A 19,385-nucleotide genomic window follows, 5' to 3' on the forward strand; every position below is an offset into this window, starting at 1 on the left:
AAACCGGCATTTGATAATGTTATCTGCACATTTCTAACAGGGTATAGGGCATGAGGATTTGCCTCCAGAGAATTGGTGGGACTGTGTGCATACCCTGGACCTACGACCATACACATATTCCTTGGGACCCTAGCACAAGAAACCCTAAAATCAGGACTGTGGCCCTTGCTCATAGATGCCTGTGTCACCAACAGAAGGCTGCAGAACAAGGATTCTCTCAAGGTTTCTGGGGCAACAGGCCAGGTGGCCAATCAACTCCTAGGCCCAGGGTTATTGTTGGAGGTGTAAATGTTACTATGACTACTGAAACCTTGGTTACTGAACTAAACAGAAGAGCCTGTCAGTCTCCTCAGACTGTATCAAGCAAATCTATAGACATGTCTGTGGAAAAGATGACAAAAGTAGAAGAGGTATGCAGAGTTGGAAGGAGGGGCTGGGTTGAAGTTTGATGAAGTTTCCAGATCAATTTACTATAAGTGCATCTTTTACTGGGAAAGGCTTTTGATGTAACAAGGGTATAATGTAGTTAGTAACAGGAGTGGGAGGCTATGTCTAGTACACAGTAGGTATTCAAATATGTGTTCTATCCAACCCCTGCGTGTTTTCTTTGATCCATTCTGAAAGTAGAGCTTTCCTCTCATTTCCCCCTAGGAAATTGCTTTCTCAAAAAGGTCTATGTGGCTGGGTGCGGTGACTCACGCCTGTAATCCCATCACTTTGGGAGGCTGAGGCGGGCGGATCACCTGAGGTCAGGAGTTCGAGACCAGCCTGACCAACATGGAGAAACCCCGTCTCTACTAAAAATACAAAATTAGCCCGGCGTGGTGGTGCATTCCTGTAATCTCAGCTACTCGGAGGCTGAGGCAGGAGAATCGCTTGAACCCGGGAGGCGGAGATTGTGGTGAGCCGAGATTGCGCCACTGCACTCTGGCCTGGGCAACAAGAGCAAAACTCTGTCTCAAAAAAAAAAAAGGTCTATGTCTCTCATTAGAATAGAGGTTCTGGAGACTGAGGCAGATCAACAGAACTACCTTTTCTTGCAGAGTTTTCAAAAGGCCATGGGACTTAAGAAGATGGTCGACAGGTAATCTGCTTCTATCCCCTCCCTTTACCTTTGAGCTTGACCTTTCCACTCTGCTGTCTTCCCTGAGCCACCTCCCAACTCTGCTGCATCTCTTTAGGGGCTCATCAAGAGGAAAACAGATGCGGAAGGGGTGAGAAGCAGCCTTGTCCTCAAAGCAAATGAGATCAGCCTCTTATTGCCTACTAGGTTAGGTGATATAGATTGGTTTTTATTGTCCCCTGCCTCATTCTCTGGAGAAAAATTGAAGCATGTTTTTATTTTCTTTTTTTATCAAGAATTCAAGTATTTGTTGCCTGGCTTTGTACTAATTATGTGGTTGGTAGTGCAGTATTTGTTGAACCAGTGAATGAGAAGATTCACAAGACTGGGCTATGTATCCTTTTCACCCTGATGAGCTTTTGAAAAAACTGATGCAGCCGGGCGCGGTGGCTCACGCCTGTAATCCTAGCACTTTGGGAGGCCAAGGCAGGAGGATTGCCTGAGCTCAGGAGTTCAAGACCAGCCTAGGCAACATGGTGAAACGCTGTCTCTACTAAAATACAAAATAAGTTAGCCAGGCATGGTAGTGTGCGCCTGTAGTCCCAGCTACCCGGGAGGCTGAGGCAGGAGAATTGCTTGAACTTAGGATGCGGAGGGTGCAGTGAGCCAAGATCGCACCACTGCACTCCAGCACTCCAGCCTGGGTGACAGAGCAAGACTCCGTCTCTACAAAAAAAAAAAAAAAAACACCGATGCAAGCCTGGCATGGTGGTTCACACCTATAATCCCAGCACCTTGGGAGGCCGAGGCAGGGGGATTGCTTGAGCCCAGGAGCTCGAGACCAGCCTGGGCAACATAGGAAAACCCTGTCTCTACCAAAAAAATTAAAATTAGCCAGGTGTGGTGGTGCATGCCTGTAGTCTCAGCCACTCAGGAGACTGAAGCAGGAGGATCAGTTGAGCTCAGGTCAAGTGATGCCACCACTGCATTCTAGCCTGGGTGAGAGAGGAAAACCCTGTCTCAAAACAAAACAAAATGAGCTGGGCACATTGGCTCATGCCTGTAATCCCAGCACTTTGGGAGGGCAAGGCAGGTGGATTGCTTGAGCTCAGGAGTTCGAGACCAGCCTGGGCAACATGGCAAGACCCCCATCTCTACCAAAAAACTTAATTTAAATAAATAAATAAGCACTGATGCCTAGTTCTTAACCCTAGGAGATTCTGATAAAAGTGGTCTGAAATGGGATAGGAGAAGCCTTTTTTTAAGGTTTCACGGGTTATATCCAGAGCTAGCAAGGATGTGAAGAAACAAGAACATATATGATTTTAATAGGAGTCTAGGTTGATACAGCCATGTTTACAAAGGCAGTTTGATAAAATCTATCAAAATTTAAATTTACATATCCATTGAACTGGCAAAAATAGGAATTTATCTTAAATATACATACTTGGAAAAGCACTAGAAGGTACATACACAAGAATGTTCATGACTATTGCTTTTATTTATTTATTTATTTATTTATTTATTTATTTATTGAGATGGAGTTTCGCTCTTGTTGCCCATGCTGGAGTGCAGTAGCACGATCTCAGCTCGCTGCAACCTCCGCCTCCTGGGTCTAAGCAATTCTCCTGCCTCAGCCTCCTGAGTAGTTGGGATTACAGGTGCCCGCCACCACACCTGGCTAATTTTTGTATTTTCAGTAGAGTTGGAGTTTCACCATGTTGGGGTTTCGCCATGTTGGCCAGGCTGTTCTCAAACCCCTGACCTCAAGTAATCGGCCTGCCTTGGCCTCCCAAAGTGCTGGAATTATAGGCGTGAGCCACCACGCCCGGCCTGATTACATGTTTTTTAAAAAAGAAGATGTACTTCCCAGTTTATGATAGAAACATTTTCTGAAAACATTCACAAGTAGCTGGGTGTGGTGGCTCATACTTGTAATCCCAGCACTTTGGGAGACCAAGGCAGAGGATCACTTGAGCGCAGGAGTTTGAGACCAGCCTGGGTAACATAGTGAGACTCCGTCTCTACAAAAAAATAAAAATTAGCCAGGCACACACCTGTTGTCCTGGCTATTTAGACAGCTGAGGTAGAAGGATTGCTTGAGCCTAAGAGGTTGACATTGTAGTGATCCATAATCACACACTGCACTCCAGCCTAGGCAACAGAATGAGACCCTGTCTCAAAAAAATATATATGCAAAAGTTACCTGGGCGTGGTGGCACACGCCTGTAATCCCAGCTACCCAGGAGGCTGAGGCAGAAGAATTGCTTGAACCTGGGAGGCAGAGGTTGCAGTAACCAGAGATCGCACCACTGCACTCCAGCCTGGGCAACAGAGCAGGACTCTGACTCAGAAAAAAAAAAAAGTAAAAACTACAGTCATTCCCAACAAAGTATATATATATATATATATATATATATTTGCCCAGTCAGAGATAACAACTTTTTTTTTTTTTGAGGCAGAGTCTCTCTAAGACAGAGTCTTACTCCACCACCCAGGCTAGAGTGCAGTGGTGCAATCTCGGCTCACTGCAGCCTCCACCTCCTGGGTTCAAGCGATTCTCGTGCCTCAGCCTCCTGGGGAGCTGGGATTACAGGTGTGTGGCACCACGCTCGGCTAATTTTTGTATTTTTAGTAGAGATGGGGTTTCACCACGTTGGCCAGACTGGTCTTGAACTCCTGGCCTCAAGTGATCCGCCCGCCTCAGCCTCCCGAAGTGCTGGGATTACAGGCATGAGCCATTGCACCCAGAAAGTTTTTACTTTTCACTTAATGTATTTTTTTTTTTCCCCCTTGGGACGGAGTCTTGCTCTGTCGCCCAGGCTGGAGTGCAGAGGCACGATCTTGGCTCACTGCAAGCTCTGCCTCCTGGGTTCATGCCATTCTCCTGCCTCAGCCTCCCGAGTAGCTGGGACTACAGGCACCTGCCACTGTGCCCAGCTAATTTTTTTATATTTTTAGTAGAGACGGGGTTTCACCGTGTTAGTGAGGATGGTCTCGATCTCCTGACCTCGTGATCCGCCCGCCTCGGCCTCCCAAAGTGCTGGGATTACAGGCGTGAGTCACCGCGGCCGGCCTCACTTAATGTATTTCTGTGTGGATTCAATTTTTTCAACATGTGGAAAATGTACTTTTGATTTTTTAAAAATGCCAACAGTAGATATATGTACATGCATGATGTATATTTATATTCTTTCTATATATTAAAAAACTTAAAACTGGCCTGGCATGGTGGCTCACTCCTGTAATCCCAGCACTTTGGGAGGCTGAGGCAGGCTGATCACTTGAGGTCTGGAGTTCGAGACCAGCCTGGCCAACATGGCAAAACCCCACCTCTACTAAAAATTTAAAAATTAGCAGCCAGGCGTGGTGGCTTACGCCTGTAATCCCAGCACTTTGGGAGACTGAGACAGGTGGATTACATGAGGTCAGGAGTTCAAGACCAGCCTGGCCAACATGGTGAAACCTCTGTCTCTACTAAAAATATGAAAATTAGCTGGGCGTGGTGGCATGCACCAATAATCCCAGCTAGTCGGGAGTCTGAGGCAGGAGAATTGCTTGAGCCCAGGAGACAGAGGCTGTAATGAACGAAGATTGCGCCACTGCACTCCAGCCTGGCTGACACAGCGAGACTCTGTCTCCAAAAAAAAAAAAAAAAAATTACCTGGGCGTGGTGGTGGGCGCCTGTAATCCCAGCTACTCAGGAGGATGAGGCATGAGAATTGCTTGAACCTGGGAGGCAGAGGTTGCAGTGAGCCAAGATCGGGCCATTGCACCCTGGCCTGGGCGACTGAGCGAGACTATTTCTCAAAAAAAAAAAATTAAAACTTCAATGAAGATTCCAGTCTAGCCAGGGCTGAGAATCACTAGTATGAGGGAAGGGATATTAACTTTAGAGAAATTGGATTTGGGGCCAGGCGTGGTGGCTCATACCTGTAATCCCAGCACTTTGGGATGCTGAGTCAGGCGGATCACCTGAGGTCAGGAGTTCGACACCAGCGTGGCCAACACGGTGAAACCTCGTCTCTACTAAAAATACAAAAATTAGCCAGGTGTGGTGGCACATGCCTGTAGTCCCAGCGACTCAGGAGGCTGAGGCGGGAGGATCACTTGAACCCTGGAGGCAGAGATTGCAGTGAGCCAAGATTGCCTCACTGCACTCCAGCCTGGGTGACAGAGTGAGACTCTGTCTAAAAAAAAAAAAAAAGCTGGATTTGAGTCCCAGGTCTGCCATTAAGTGACCTTGGGCATCTCACAACTTTTAGTTTCCTTACCTGTATCATGTAAAAATTAATGCCTATGGGCCAGGTGCGGTGGCGCATGCCTGTAATCCCAGCTACTCAAGAGGCTGAGGCAGGAGAATCGTTTGAACCCGGGAAGTGGAGGTTGCAGTGAGCCGAGATCACACCATTGCACTCTAGCCTGGGCAACAAGAGCAAAACTCTGTCTCAAAATAAATAAATAAATAAATAAATAAATAAAATAACACCTATGCCACATAGTTATTGTAATGATTAAATGATATTATGTACTTAATACATACTAGGTTCTAAATTACCCTTTTAAGGATTTTACAGTCTTCTAACAGTGGGGCAGAGGTTCCAGGTGAAGAAACAGTCTTGGGCCAGGTGTGGTGGCTCGCACCTATAATCCCAGCACTCTGGGAAGCCGAGGCAGGTGGATCACCTGAGGTCAGGAGTTCGAGACCAGCCTGACCAACATGGTGAAACCCTATCTCTACTAAAAATACAAAAAATTAGCTGGGCATGGTGCCAGGCACCTGTAATCCCAGCTACTTGGGAAGCTAAGGCAGGAGAATCACTTGAACCTGGGAGGCAGAGGTTGCAGTGAGCCAAGATTGCGCCACTGTACACCAGCCTGGGCAACAAGAGTGAAACTCTGTCTCAAAAAAAAAAAAGAAAAGAAGAAAAAGAAAAAAGAAACAGCCTCACTCTATGGGTTTTTTGTCTCTACTCCTAACTCTAACCCACCCATTCAACCCCCACCTCTGTACCTGGAGCAGGTGGCGAAATTCACATACTCACTGTCTGTGGCAAATGGCATTGGGCCAGAGAAGAAACCCGTATGCCACCCTAAGGATGCAGGACACCATGGTACAGGAATTGGCACTGGCCAAAAAGCAACTACTAATGGTGAGTTCTAGCAGGGCAACCTGAAGTCTCATTCACTACTGCTGTGTGCCTTTGCCCACTGAGTTTTCCAAGCTCTTAGTGTGTGTCATTGCACATTTATCTTGTTTGCCTCTAGGTTTTCAGCATTACACCAGAGCAACACAACTCTAACTCCATTGCCAAAACTCTTTTTCATTAAGTGATTCTTTGCATCCACCTTACAGGCGGCAGGCACATGTTAAAATCCCAAAGTATACTCTAGTTCCTGCTCCTTTCATCTTGGTGAGACTCAAAACTGCCTCTTAGATGGGGTGTGGGGGCTCAGGCCTGTAAACCCAGCACTTTGGGGGGCCAAGACGGGCAGATCGCTTGAGCCCAGGAGTTCAAGACCAGCTTGACCAACATGCCAAAACCACCTCTCTACTAAAAACACAAAAATTGGCCGGGCATGGTGGCACTTGCCTATAATCCCAGCTACTTGGGAGGCCGAGGCACGAGAATCACTTGAAACGAGGCAGAGGTTGCAGTGAGCTGAAATTGTGCCACTGCACTCCAGCCTGGGCTACAACGTAAGACTTGGTCTCAAAAAAACAAAAAACAAAAAAAACTGCCTCTTAGTGCGTATCACTTGCCTCTCGGTACCTCTCTCTCTCCCGGGGTCCCCACTTGGTGCCATGTAACCATCTTTGTATCCCAGTTACTTAGTAGAGTTCCTGTTTCATGGTCTGTTCTCAGCAAATATTTGCTGAACATAGGGCTTTGCCTGTGGAGAAAAAAATTGGATAGGCTTCCCTCCGCTGGTTCAGCCTCTCTGCTACCACCCAGCTTTATGTCACAGCTAAGTCCAGCTCCAAGAGAACACAAATAATGGGAAAGCAACTAGGAAGAAAGAATAAGAAAGGGTGGTAAACAGAGGCAAACAACACACTCTATTCTGCCCTCTCCACCAGGTCCGTCAAGCTGCCCTGCACCAGCTGTTTGAAAAGGAGCATCAGCAGTACCAGCAGGAACTAAATCAGATGGGCAAAGCTTTTTATGTAGAGAGATTCTGATGGCATCCAAAACACTGCTCTTCCATTCTCAACATGCCTGCTAACCTAGCCTTCTAGAACCTCTACCACCTTGAACCTCCTTCCCAAAACATACCTGGATCTTGCTATCTGCCAGGGACTTAAGACAGCACTTCCACTCTCACTTCTCCACTCTCTCGTTAATCCTTTGCCGCTATTTGGGAAACAATCTATGAAACAACAGTAACAACAAGAGTGACGCCTTGTGGTCATAGTGGGATTTACTATGTTGATGTAAGGGGGCAGGGGTGGGGAGGGGTGGACAATGAGAGTTGAGAATCCTGATTTGGTATAACAAATAAATTTACTTCCTAAAGGCTCAAACTTAGACCACTGGGCTCATTCTTTCATGTCTAAATCTTGATTTGTTTCAAAAGTGCTTATTTTTCAGCTACTGTAATCTTAGCCTCCTGGATTTCACTTGCCATCTCTCAGATATCACTTTCACTTATCTTTTATTTATATTTGGACAAATTGTTCTGAATGTGGCTATTAATCTACAGACACCGTAGTGCTTGAGTGAGGAGGCCTGCATTTTGGGTTTTGAGTCAGCTAGTTATTGTGAAACTTTGGACAAGTCTCTTTCCACTGGGCCTGAATTCCCACCTATGCCAAGAGAGAGGATTCCAAACTTAAATGTCTCCAGGGGTCAGGCAGGTAATGTTACAGTTGTAAGGAAATAAGGAGTGGTGGGATTTGAAGGGGGCTGGAAAGAGCAGTCAAAATAAAGGCACTCAAAATTCTGAAAAATACTGAAAAGTACTGATTGACCATGTGCATCATATGAAGGCCATAGACAACTTTACTTGCAAGGGTTCGCTTTACAGGCTGGGTGAGGTGGCTCACACCTGTAATCCCAGCACTTTGGGAGGCTGAGACAGGTGGATCACCTGAGGTCAGGAGTTCAAGACCAGCCTGGCCAACCATGGCCAAAATGGTGAAACCCCATCTCTACTAAAAATACAAAAAATTAGCCTGGCATGGTGGCAGGCACTTGTAATCCCAGCTACTCAGGAGGCTGAGGCAGGAGAATTGCTTGAACCCAGGAGGCGGAGATTGCAGTGAGCTGAGATCATGTCATTGAACTCTAGCCTGGGTGACAGCAAGACTCCGTCTCAAAAATAAAAAGGGTCCACTTTACATGTGAATGACATCCCAAGCCAGAGAGACCCCCATTTCACAGCCAGTGACAGCTGTAGGAATACACCATGAGTCCCTGAATACACTCCCTGAACACACCATCGCTCCCTGATGTAAATGCCATTATACATTACTTTGTCCTGTGCTCTCACCTTGCCGTTGGCATCCTCACTGGTCACTCATCCTGTCCACATGATATTTTCCTGACCTCAACTCTATGTGCCTTTGTCTCCACTGCAAAACTCATACCCTTCCCTCCAACCAAGTCTGTCTCCATCCTTTAGTCTCCTACTGAATCCCCCATTTTTCTTCTAGCTGTCAGAGCTTCTTCCTCTGCCCCTACACATCCCACTGATCAAGAGGCAGTAGAGTATAAAAATAAGAGCACAGGCTTTGAAGTCAGGTGTGGGTTCAAATTCTGGCTTCACCTCTTTAATTCTTGTGTCATCATATGGAAGTAATTTAGCTTAACTGGCCTCAATTTCCTCTTCTGGGCTGGGCATGGTGGCTCATGCCTATAATCCCAGCACTTTGGGAGGCCGAGGCAGGTGGATCACCTGAGGTCAGGTATTCAAGACCAGCCTGCCCAATGTGGTGAAACGCTGGCTCTACTGAAAATACAAAAATTAGCCAGGTGTGGTGGCAGGCCCCTGTAATCCCAGCTACTTGGGAGGCTGAGGCAAGGGAATTGCTTAAACCCAGAAGGCGGAGGTTGCAGTGAGCCGAGATTGTGCCATTGCGCTCCAGCCTGGGTGGCAGAGCAAGACTCCATCTCAAAAAAAAAAAAAAAAATTTCCTCTTTTGAAAATTAGGACAATACCCATCTCATAGGCTCATTTGAAGAATTAAGTAAGATAATGTATAAGCCCAGTGCTTGGCACACAGTAGGTATCCTCCATGTTCTCCCTCAGGAGATTTCTCTGTGACCCAGGTCCTCCAGAGGTTGCTTGCTGACCTCTAGGCCAGCCCTCTTATCTAATCAAATATCATTCTCCACCCATGCCCATTCCTCTCTCTGTGCTACATATCCGATATTCAACCCCCAACTCCCATCACCTCTGCTTCCCAAACCCTCTTATCTTTAGTCAATAACTACTCATGAGTGCTTACACACCAGATGACGTGGAATTCACAGCCTAGTTGAAGAGGCAGGCACTGAACAAGTAATGACAAGTATGGTGTAAGTTTTATAGGAGACAAAACATGTGACCTGGATCTGACCCAGAAACCTGAGACTGAGTCGCTCATTCCTTCTGTCTGCCTGTGTCCTCCCCGGCCCTCTATTTTCTGAAGCTTCATCTCACCTTCGCTTTTTTTTTTTTTTTTTTTTTTTTGAGACGGAGTCTCGCTCTGTCACCCAGGCTGGAGTGCAGTGGTGCAATCTCAGCTCACTGCAACCTCCCCCTCCCGGGTTCAAGCGATTCTCCTGTCTCAGCCTCCTGGGTAGCTAGGACTATAGGTGCCCACCACCACGCTCGGCTAATTTTTGTATTTTTAGTAGAGATGGGGTTTCAGCATATTGGCCAAGCTGTTCTTGAATTTCTGACATTGTGATCCGCTCACCTCAGTCTCCCAGAGTGCTGGGATTACAGGGATGAGCCACCGCACCCAGCCTTTTTTTTTTTTTTTTTTTGAGACAGTCTCGCTCCATTGCCCAGGCTGGAGTGCACTTGTACAATCATGGCTCACTGCAGCTTCGACCTCCTGGGCTCAAGCAATACCCCCTCCTCAGCCTCCTGAGTAGCTGGGACCACAGGCACATGCCACCATATCTGGCTTTTTTTTTTTTTTTTTTTTTTTTTGTAGAGATGGGGGTCTCACTGTGTTGCTCAGGCTGGTCTCGAACCCTTGGGCTTAAGCAGTCCTCTGCCTTGGCCTCCCAAAGTGCTAGGATTATAGGCATGAGCCAAATAGCCAGCTGCTCCTTCACTTTTTTTTTTTTTTTAGACGGAATCTCTCTTGTCACTCAGGCTGGAGTGCAGTGGCGCAATCTTGACTCACTGCGACCTCTGCCTCCCGGGTTCAAGTGATTCTTCTGCCTCAGCCTCCCAAGTAGCTGGAACTACAGGCGCCTGCCACCACACCTGGCTATTTTTTTTGTATTTTTAGTAGAGACAGGGTTTCACTATGTTGGCCAGGCTGGTCTCAAACTCCTGACCTCATGATCTGCCTGCCTCGGCCTCCCAAAGTGCTGGGATTACAGGCGTGAGCCACCGCACCCGGCCTGCACCTTCACTTTTTAAATCTTCCCCCATATTTGTCTCCCAGGCCACTTATTGCTTCTTTTACACAGGCAGTATATTTTGGCGTTAGGAGAACAGGCTTTAACACTGGACAGATCTGGGTTTCAGTGCTGGCTCTGTCACTGACTGTGTGGCCTTGTGCAAATTATTTTAATTTTCTGGGTTACAGTTCCTTATGCTGTATGTAAAAAGGGAGATAATGCCTAATTCATTGGGTTGCTGTGGGGATTAAATAAAGCACTTAGCATCAAGTAGCACAAAATGTCCAATAAATGGTAACCCATAATGATGTTTTCTTGCTCCTATGATAGTTTTTTTCCTTCATTCCTTTCCATTACCTGGGCTCCCCTTACCTCCAACCAGACTCCCTCACCAACTCCTTCTATTTTGCTATTCTTCTTTCCTCTGTTCATCTGAAGCCACAGAATGCCCCATCCCCTCTGCCTTGATCCCTGACCTTGGCCTCTTCCCCCAGGGCTTGTCAGTGCCAGGCTGGCTCCAGTATTGGCAGGTTGGCCCCCTACAGAGCCCATCTCTTCTGATCCTCTCTATCTATTCTGTCTGCTCTCATAACATCACCCCATCATACCCATTCAGCCCCTCTTCCCTCTGTGGCGAATGCTATAACAAGCTCCTCTGGCTCAGAGGGGCTCAGTCCTGTTTGAAATGGCTGCATAGTAGATATTTCCAGGAGAGCTAAATGGCTTTTATCAAAGGCCATCTGATGTTTCTGCCTAGGTATGCCATACAAACTCTCCTTCCAAGACAGCTGCTTCTCTCCTGCATCCATATTCCCAGTCTGCCTCTCTGTTCCTCTAGTGCCCCAAACATTAAAGTCCTTTCATTCCTGCTAGTCTCTTTCCCAGCCTCTCTTCCTCCAGCTTCTGATTCTTGAATGTGGGTAAGCTTCTCAGAGAAGGGAACTAGAACTTGAGGGGTTAAGGGTAAGAAGGGAGAGCAAGAAAGTACAAATTACATACACATCCCCTTTAGGAGCCAAAAAGGAACAAAGACATAAGACAACATCACAGATGCCTACCTTGGGGCCTGTATATGCCGATTTGTTAGTCTTCCCCTGAAAGGCAAGAGCCACACAACAGGAATTGACTGGGGCTTGGGACAAGCTATCGATCTAGATCAAGGACACTGTGGAGTTGGTATATGCTGGGGTTTGGGGTGGGTGTCTGGAATGGGAACAAGGACACATGGAACAGGCCTAGGGGCTGAAGCAGAGTGTCCTCCTCCCACCCCCACACTTCCACTCAAGCCCCCCAGCCCCCAATGCAGCTATAACTTGGGTTCTTTTCTGCCACAGTGGAGAGAAGCATCTGCCTGCCACATGACATTCAACAGACCTGATTCTCTCCAAAAGAGAAATCCCCCATGTGGGAATCCAGCTGGATCCCTGTGAGGGAAGACCCTTGGAGAACGCAGCCTGGAGTTCTGGTAAAAAGCCCTAGAAGAGGAGAGGACTCCTGTGGACTGCAGGCTGCTTCCTGGCAGAAGTTTCCTCTCTTACCCTCAATCTAAAGCCTTAGTTTCAATTCTGCCAGGCAAGGTGGGGAACTATAAGTCTTCTCTTCTGGAGCCCACGATGGAGCCTGCCAGGGAGACAAGTTATTCTTCTGTTCTGGACATCCAAGGGTGACTTTAAGGAGGATGCCTGGAGGACATGGGGAGAAGGTGAGAAGGGTTAAGCTGGCAGAAAGGGGAAGCCAAGCATCTGCAGCACTTAAGAGCAGGACGGTGCCAGGATGGTGCCTCCTGAACGGACCTCAGTAGTCTTGTGGGGGTGATCTGGGAAGGTTAGGAGTTCTGTTGGAAAGGTAAAGCAGGATGTACAAGTCCTCTGCCCCCACCCCGGAAAGCCTCAGGGCAGCTGGAATGGCATTGAAGAGAGCAGGTGGCAATTTTGATGAGGAGCTGCTGACACGGCTGATCCTCTGGGCGCTGGGGCCGTGACATCAGGGTGAGAAGCTCTGTGTGGGAGCTCTAGGGAACGATAGTTGCCCGGATGTGGAGCCCTGCCAGGTATTCTTCCTGGTTTGGGCCAACGTGATCCAGCAAAGGCCAGGAGCTTGTAGAGGAGGAGCTGAGGCAGGGATGACACGTAGGGCAATAAGCAAGAGCTGGCTGTCTTGGGAGGTGAAGAGCAGGAGCCAGTACCCTTCCTCAAGGAGATGGCTCTCCACCTAGATATGATTGGTGCCTGGTGTCTGCTCTATTCTTTCTTTGCAACTGGAAGGAAGGCAGATGACCCCCAAAGCTCTCCTGCCTGCTTCTGTGTGATATGTTTGATATTGGGTTGTTTAATTAGGAACCAACTAAATGTCAAACATATTCTTACAGCAGCAGGTGATTCAGCACCACCCTCTTTCATACTTCAATCTCTGGGGCTCCTGTCTCTTTTACTGAACCTCTTCTCTCCAGGACCCCCCCAAAAGTCCAGTAGCTGCAACCTATGTGGATTTCAATCTTAACCTAAGAGGGCTGGTGTGGGAATGGGAGAGAGTTGGAATTTGAGGATAGAATCTTTCTATTTCTTGTCCCCTTATACTAGAAGGGACATTTCTTTGTCTTTTCTTGTCCTCGTATTTTTCTCCCCCTTATTCACTTGCCCACCCCACCCCCCATTTTCCACTCCTTCCTCTCCCTGTTCCCTAACCCCTTTCCCTGGCTAATCTCCAGAGAAAGGAGACTTGGTTTCTCCTCTCTCTGTCGAGAGTCAGCTGATGGTCTATCTGCCTATCTACCTCTAGTGACTGGACGCTCTCAATAGTGGACTCCAGCTCTGCTCTACCCACTGGCCTGGTGGGTGTCTCAGTTCCCCCATTGCTGGGGCTCAGCATTAACTCTCAGTATCCTTGACATAAATGACTAACTAGAGCCATTTATATTTGCCCAATATATCTGGTCACCTTGAACAGAGCCCACCTCTTCCTTGGCATATTTTCAGGTGTATGGTGCCAGTGGACTGGTATCCTTGCCACCTGTTAGTAACAAGGCTCCCAATGGAAGAATAAACATGGTCTGGAACTAAACTGGAAAGAATAGAGCTGATAATGATGATTACGATGATGTGGTGAGTGGCAGCGTTGGGGAGAATTAAGAAGGGAGAAGATAAAGGGAAGAAGAGGAGAGAGCCACATAGACCAAAGTCTGTGTGGGTACAACAGTTCTATTTTAAGGTTACTGTGGGAAAACAAAGGGTATGATCCTGTCTGGATTGTTCTGACCCTCCCCTGTTTCTCTCCCCACCCCACTTGAAGCTCTGGGATAGCCTTCAAGGATAGGGTTGGAGATTCCAACCCTACCTCTTACTCTACTCTTGTGGCTCTTGGTGGGGAGGAAAAACGTCTCCCTGCCAATCGGAGACTCCCAGAATAGCACAGCAATTTGATCTGGGGATCTGGGAGAATTGTTAAGGATCATGAGTGACCTCCCCTCTTCCCTGTGCCCAAGCTCCTTGAATACCAGGAATCAAAAGCTAAAACTCAACTAATGGAGTTTGACCAGCATTCAACACAGTCTGGGGGAGAGTGAAACGGGAAGCTGAAAGGCAACCAGGACCCCCTGGATGCAAACTGCCAACCTAGAATTGCCAAAGTACACTTCTCTATTTCAATGTTCTTCCCTCCCCTCTTCCTCTTCTTTTAAAACATCCATAGAGCTGCCCAGAATGAGTGGAAAGTTTCAGGGTCAGGGAGAACCTCTTCCCTCCCCCACTTTCCATTGTCTAAAATCAGCCTCAGCTGTTGCTAGATATTTTTTTGCTGGTGATGTCAGTTCATCAAAGCGTCTCACCCTGTGTTCCCCCAGGAGAACAATGATGGGGTGGAGGGAGCTGGAAAGACCATATTAGGAACAAAAGGTGGAGCTATGAGCACAGATAAAGACTCAAGTCTGGGGACCTCCTGGTCACTCAGGCAGCAGCCCCTTCTTTCTTGCCCCAGTCTCCAGTTCTCCAGTGTTCACAGGTGAGCCTACCAACAGCCACTGCTCATGATGGAGGCCATCAAGAAAAAGATGCAGATGCTGAAGTTAGACAAGGAGAATGCTCTGGATCGGGCAGAGCAAGCTGAAGCTGAGCAGAAGCAGGCAGAAGAAAGAAGTAAACAGGTAGGCACTGGCATTGATCTCTCTCATCTGCTAGTGAACAAGACTGTGAAATGGAAGGGAGTTTTCATGGGAAAGACAGTGACTACTGGTGTCACCTCCTTTTTGGGGGTGGGATGGACTCCCCAGCCTCACTGGAGGAGCAGAGGATATCTAACATATCTGTCTCAGACTGCCTTTGTGACCTTGGGAAAGTCAGTGAGCCACAGTATGTCTGCTGAATTTAAGTAGAAATGGACCATGTTTTGGAAGAACCCTTGACTTCTAGAGGAAAAGGTAAGAGTTCTAGAGGGAAAGAGCATCTCTTTTCACTCAAATAGCATCACGGGCATCTACACTTTAGATATTTATCATCCAAGGGTCTTGGATGAAAACCCAGGATGGCTTGGTCATCTTAGGATCAGAGATTACAGGGTCACAGGCCAAGCTACGGCATAACTCCTGAGGCAGTGGGCTGGAAGTGGCTGGGGAGAAAGTGTGTCTCACTAGGGATGGTAACATGGAGGTTACACTCAGGGCTCCAAGAGCCCAGGGTCCAACCCTGCATTGTTGTGTTTGTGTGTTTTTGTGTGTGACTCTCTGGGCTCCTATAGCTGGAGGATGAGCTGGCAGCCATGCAGAAGAAGCTGAAAGGGACAGAGGATGAGCTGGACAAGTATTCTGAAGCTTTGAAGGATGCCCAGGAGAAGCTGGAACTGGCAGAGAAGAAGGCTGCTGATGTGAGTATTAGAGAGATGGAGGATGGGTTTAATCTACACATATAGATCTTTATGTTAACGTATGATGAAATTCCAAACACACTTGTGGGTTCATGGAACACAGACATATATACTCACATACATTTTTGCATATAACCACATGCTGGTATAGTCTCATAATGGCATGTATTTTCTTTCTTAAAGACATCTCCAACATGTTAAAAGTTTTTTTTTAATACATGTAAAGGTCTCATTTATCTCCTATCACCAACCCAGGAATTTAATTATCTTTCCCAGGACCTGGACAAAGAGAGGGGACTCCAAGTTCAGAATGCTGTCACTTATCCTACCTCCTCCCCCATGCCACATTCTTAGCTTTTATGTCCAAGTCTTGGCATGTGGATATGTGTATTAATAGGGAACCTCTCATCTCTCAACTGTCCAACAAAACCAGCTCGGATTTCACAATGGGAAATGGAGGTCACACTGACCCTGGCCATATATGGGTTTATTTATCTTGGCCAATGCAGGCATTTGCCTTTATGCCATGGAGATGCCATATGAAGCATTGCTCCTAGGGCAGCAGAGAGATCCCTACAGTGACAGACTATAATAGAAACTAAGAAAGAATCTTAGGGGGTAAAGGTATCACCACCAGACTTCACTCTATGACCGTGAGTAATTACTCAGCTTGTCTAGGGCTGAATTTTCCCATTCTAAAATAAGATAAATTCTCTTTTCCATCTCATATTATCCCATCATCATCACCTACTTTCCTTCATCTTTAACCTTGAAGTTTGCTGCAAAGATAAATGAGAGAGTAGACTGAAAAGTTTTTTAGAAGAAAAGTACCATAGGAATCTTACCAACAACAACAGAAATGTCCCAGTATTGGTGGAAACAAGTTTCTCAGTGAACTGAGTTAATAGGAAAAAAGGAGCATGTAATATTTAAAATCATATTTGGGCTGGGTGCGGTGGCTCACGCCTGTAATCCCAGCACTTTGGAAGGCCGAGGCGGGTGGATCACCTGAGGTCAAGGGTTTGAGACCAGCCTGGCCAACATGGTGAAACCCTGTCTCTAGTAAAAATACAAAAATTAGCCAGGTGTGGTGGCGGGTGCCTGTAATCCCAGCTACTCAGGAGGCTGAGGCAGGAGAATCGCTTGAACCCCGGAGGCGGAGGCTGCACGGAGCCGAGATCGTACCACTGCACTCTAGCCTGGGCAACGGAGAGAGACTCTGTCTCAAAAAATAAATCAATAAAATAAAATCACATTTGGTTTTGGAAAATAGCTAGAAGGACAGACAGAGTGAACCATTCATAAATGCTTTCGGATCCTCATATTGGGTCTCTCTGCCATCAGGTTTCTTTCCTTTTCTTTTCCTTTTTTTTTTTTTTTTGAGACAGGGTTTCACTCTTGTTGCCCTGGCTGTAATGAAATGGTACTATCTCGGCTCACTGCCATCTCCACCTCCCAGGTTGAAGCGATTCTCCTATCTCAGCCTCCTGAGTAACTGGGATTACAGGCACGTGCCACCATGCCTGGCTGGCTAATTTTCATATTTTTACTAGAGACGGGGTTTCATCATATTGGTCAGGCTTGTCTTGAACTCCTGACCTCAGGTGATCCGCCTGCCTCGGCCTCCCAAAGTGCTGGGATTACAGGCGTGAGCCACCCCGCCCAGCCAGGTTTCTTTTTATTGTTGTTGTTGAGATGGAGTCTCACTCTGTTGCCCAGGCTGGAGTGCAGTGGCACAATCTAGGCTCACTGCAAGCTGTGCCTCCTGGATTCAAGCCATTCTCCTGCCTCAGCCTTCTGAGTAGCTGGGATTGCAGGTGTGTGCCACCATACCCAACTAATTTTTGTATTTTTTTTTTAGTAAAGATGGGGTTTCGCCATGTTGGCCATGCTGGTCTCGAACTCCTAACCTCAAGTGATCCACCTGTCTCAGTGTCCCAAAGTACTGGGATTACAGGCGTGAGCCACTGCACCCAGCCTAAGCCACTGCGCCTGGGCTTTTTTTTTTTTTTTTTTTTTTTTTGAGACAGAGTCTTGTTCTATCACCAAGGCTGGAATGCAGTGGCAAGATCTCGACTCACTGCAACCTCCACCTCCCGGGTTCAAGTGATTCTCCTGCCTCAGTCTCCTGAGTAGCTGGGATTACAGGCAGCTGCCACCATGCCCGGGTAATTTTTAATATTTTTAGTAGAGACAGTGTTTCACCATGTTGGCCAGGCTGGTCTCCAACTCCTGACCTCAAGTGATCCACCCACCTTGGCCTCTCAAAATGCTGGGATTACAGATGTGAGCCACCATGCCTGGCCTCTGCCATTAGGTTTCTGATCTGTTTTGTTTTCCACCACTTTCAGTGGCCAAGGAAAGTGGTAAGAATTGAATATATTATGCCAGAGGTTAGAAACACAAACTAAATATACATCATTTAAACTCATTCTTCCAAAAGTTAAGGCCAGCACAGGCTTTTTTTTTTTTTTTTTTTTTTTTTTGAGACGGAGTCTTGCTCTGTCACCCAGGCTGGAGTGCAGTGGTACGATCTTGGCTCACTGCAAGCTCCGCCTCTCGGGTTCACGCCATTCTCCTGCCTCAGCCTCCCGAGTAGCTGGGACTACAGGTGCCCGCCACCGCGCCCGGCTAATTTTTTGTATTTTTAGTAGAGATGGGGTTTCACTGTGTTAGCCAGGATGGTCTTGATCTCCTCACCTTGTGATCCGCCCGCCTCGGCCTCCCAAAGTGCTGGGATTACAGGTGTGAGCCACCGCGCCCGGCCAGGCCGCCACAAACTATTAATTCTCCCTTCTTGTGCCCAGTGTGGTGGCTCAGACCTGTAATTCCAGCACTTTGCTTTGAGAGGCCAGGGCAGGAGAATCGCCTGAGGCCAGGAGTTCAAGACCAGCCTGGGGAACATAGTGAGGCCCTATCTTTACAAAAAATTTAAAAATTAGCCAGGTGTGGTGGCACGTGCCTGTAGTCCCGCGTACTCGGGAGGCTGAGATGGGAGGATCGCTTGAAGCCAGGAGTTCACGCTTGCAGTGAGGTATGATAATGCTACTGCACTCCAGCCTAGGTGACAGAGCAAGACCCTGTCTCTATTTAAAATGATGAAAATTCTCCCTTCTCAGAAAACTCAAAAAAACAAAACAAAACAAACAAACAAACAACCCTACCAAATCTACAGGTTACCCCTGGGCTTTGGGCAAGTGGATGGCTGGCTGGAGTTGTATAGCCTAGGTTCCTGGTATATTTGGATGGATCTCTCTGTTTCTAACATATGGGCATGAAGATAGAAGTTTTCACAAACTAGCACAATGTCAGGTTAATAACAGTTTTGTGAGAAATTGGGTAACATCAATCTGGGTCTGTTCTTAGGCTGAAACAGCTAGTATGTGGGCTTGAGGAGGTGTTTCCAGGAGCAAGAAAAAGAACAAGTCTAACCTGAGATCATGAGAAGGAGAATAACATAGAGGCTGTACGCAATACATCAAAATCATTAGGAATATAAAAGGATTTCCTGGGGATGAATTCTGTCTATCTTTATCTGTTTTACACATGTACAGACATACACATACACACACATAGCACCCCTCACCTAGATGTGGTCTACTCAGTATATTCATTTGAAAGAAGTTTCTTCATATTTACATAGGAATCCACCAAAACCCATTTAAATATGTAAAGTGAGGGTTAAAAATACTCATTCAACCCCTCTCCCCTTTGTTAACTTTCCCAAGTCAGAAAGTACCCTCAGAGATATGCATAAGAACAAGAAACAGGAGAGGGAAGGTTGTGGCCAGGAGCAAGCAAGAAGAAAGGTTTCTTTCCTCAAAGCTAGAGTCAGCAAACTACCACCTGTGGGTTAAATCTTGCAACAGCCTGGTTTTGTAAATAAAGTTTTATCGGAACAC

General features: G+C 47.0%; 2 protein-coding genes across 3 annotated transcripts; both read left to right on the forward strand.

Annotated features, from left to right (window-relative positions):
• The first annotated feature begins 25 nt into the window (after window positions 1–25).
• Window positions 26–7,589, forward strand: CFAP141 (cilia and flagella associated protein 141). 2 transcript variants are annotated; one of them, XM_003817122.5, is made up of 4 exons: window positions 36–410; window positions 1,044–1,084; window positions 6,087–6,216; window positions 7,146–7,589. In XM_003817122.5, exons 1-4 carry the CDS (start codon window positions 51–53, stop codon window positions 7,245–7,247), a joined length of 633 nt encoding a protein of 210 aa, XP_003817170.2. In that variant the 5' UTR covers window positions 36–50; the 3' UTR covers window positions 7,248–7,589. The 2 variants fall into 2 exon arrangements, with proteins under 2 accessions (XP_054969406.1, XP_003817170.2); XM_055113431.2 differs by lacking the exon at window positions 1,044–1,084 and having other exon boundaries at window positions 26–410; window positions 7,146–7,586.
• Window positions 7,590–12,994: 5,405 nt separating this feature from the next.
• Window positions 12,995–19,385, forward strand: LOC103785890 (tropomyosin alpha-3 chain-like). The gene is made up of 4 exons (XM_063605130.1): window positions 12,995–13,459; window positions 13,605–14,767; window positions 15,358–15,483; window positions 19,216–19,385. Exons 2-4 carry the CDS (start codon window positions 14,651–14,653, stop codon window positions 19,363–19,365), a joined length of 393 nt encoding a protein of 130 aa, XP_063461200.1. The 5' UTR covers window positions 12,995–13,459; window positions 13,605–14,650; the 3' UTR covers window positions 19,366–19,385.

The sequence above is a fragment of the Pan paniscus genome, chromosome 1 (assembly GCF_029289425.2).
Source record: "Pan paniscus chromosome 1, NHGRI_mPanPan1-v2.0_pri, whole genome shotgun sequence".
NCBI lineage: Eukaryota > Metazoa > Chordata > Mammalia > Primates > Hominidae > Pan > Pan paniscus.

What these genes read in the sequence shown, in the direction of transcription:
- CFAP141 (XM_003817122.5), top strand. Translation starts at nt 51, where the DNA reads ATGAGGATTTGCCTCCAGAGAATTGGTGGGACTGTGTGCATACCCTGG. An exon ending in AGATGACAAAAGTAGAAGAG is followed by an intron (nt 411 to 1,043) that starts GTATGCAGAGTT and finishes CTTTTCTTGCAG; the next exon opens with AGTTTTCAAAAGGCCATGGG. An exon ending in CCAAAAAGCAACTACTAATG is followed by an intron (nt 6,217 to 7,145) that starts GTGAGTTCTAGC and finishes CCTCTCCACCAG; the next exon opens with GTCCGTCAAGCTGCCCTGCA.
- LOC103785890 (XM_063605130.1), top strand. Translation starts at nt 14,651, where the DNA reads ATGATGGAGGCCATCAAGAAAAAGATGCAGATGCTGAAGTTAGACAAG. An exon ending in CAGAAGAAAGAAGTAAACAG is followed by an intron (nt 14,768 to 15,357) that starts GTAGGCACTGGC and finishes GGGCTCCTATAG; the next exon opens with CTGGAGGATGAGCTGGCAGC. An exon ending in CAGAGAAGAAGGCTGCTGAT is followed by an intron (nt 15,484 to 19,215) that starts GTGAGTATTAGA and finishes TTCCCAAGTCAG; the next exon opens with AAAGTACCCTCAGAGATATG.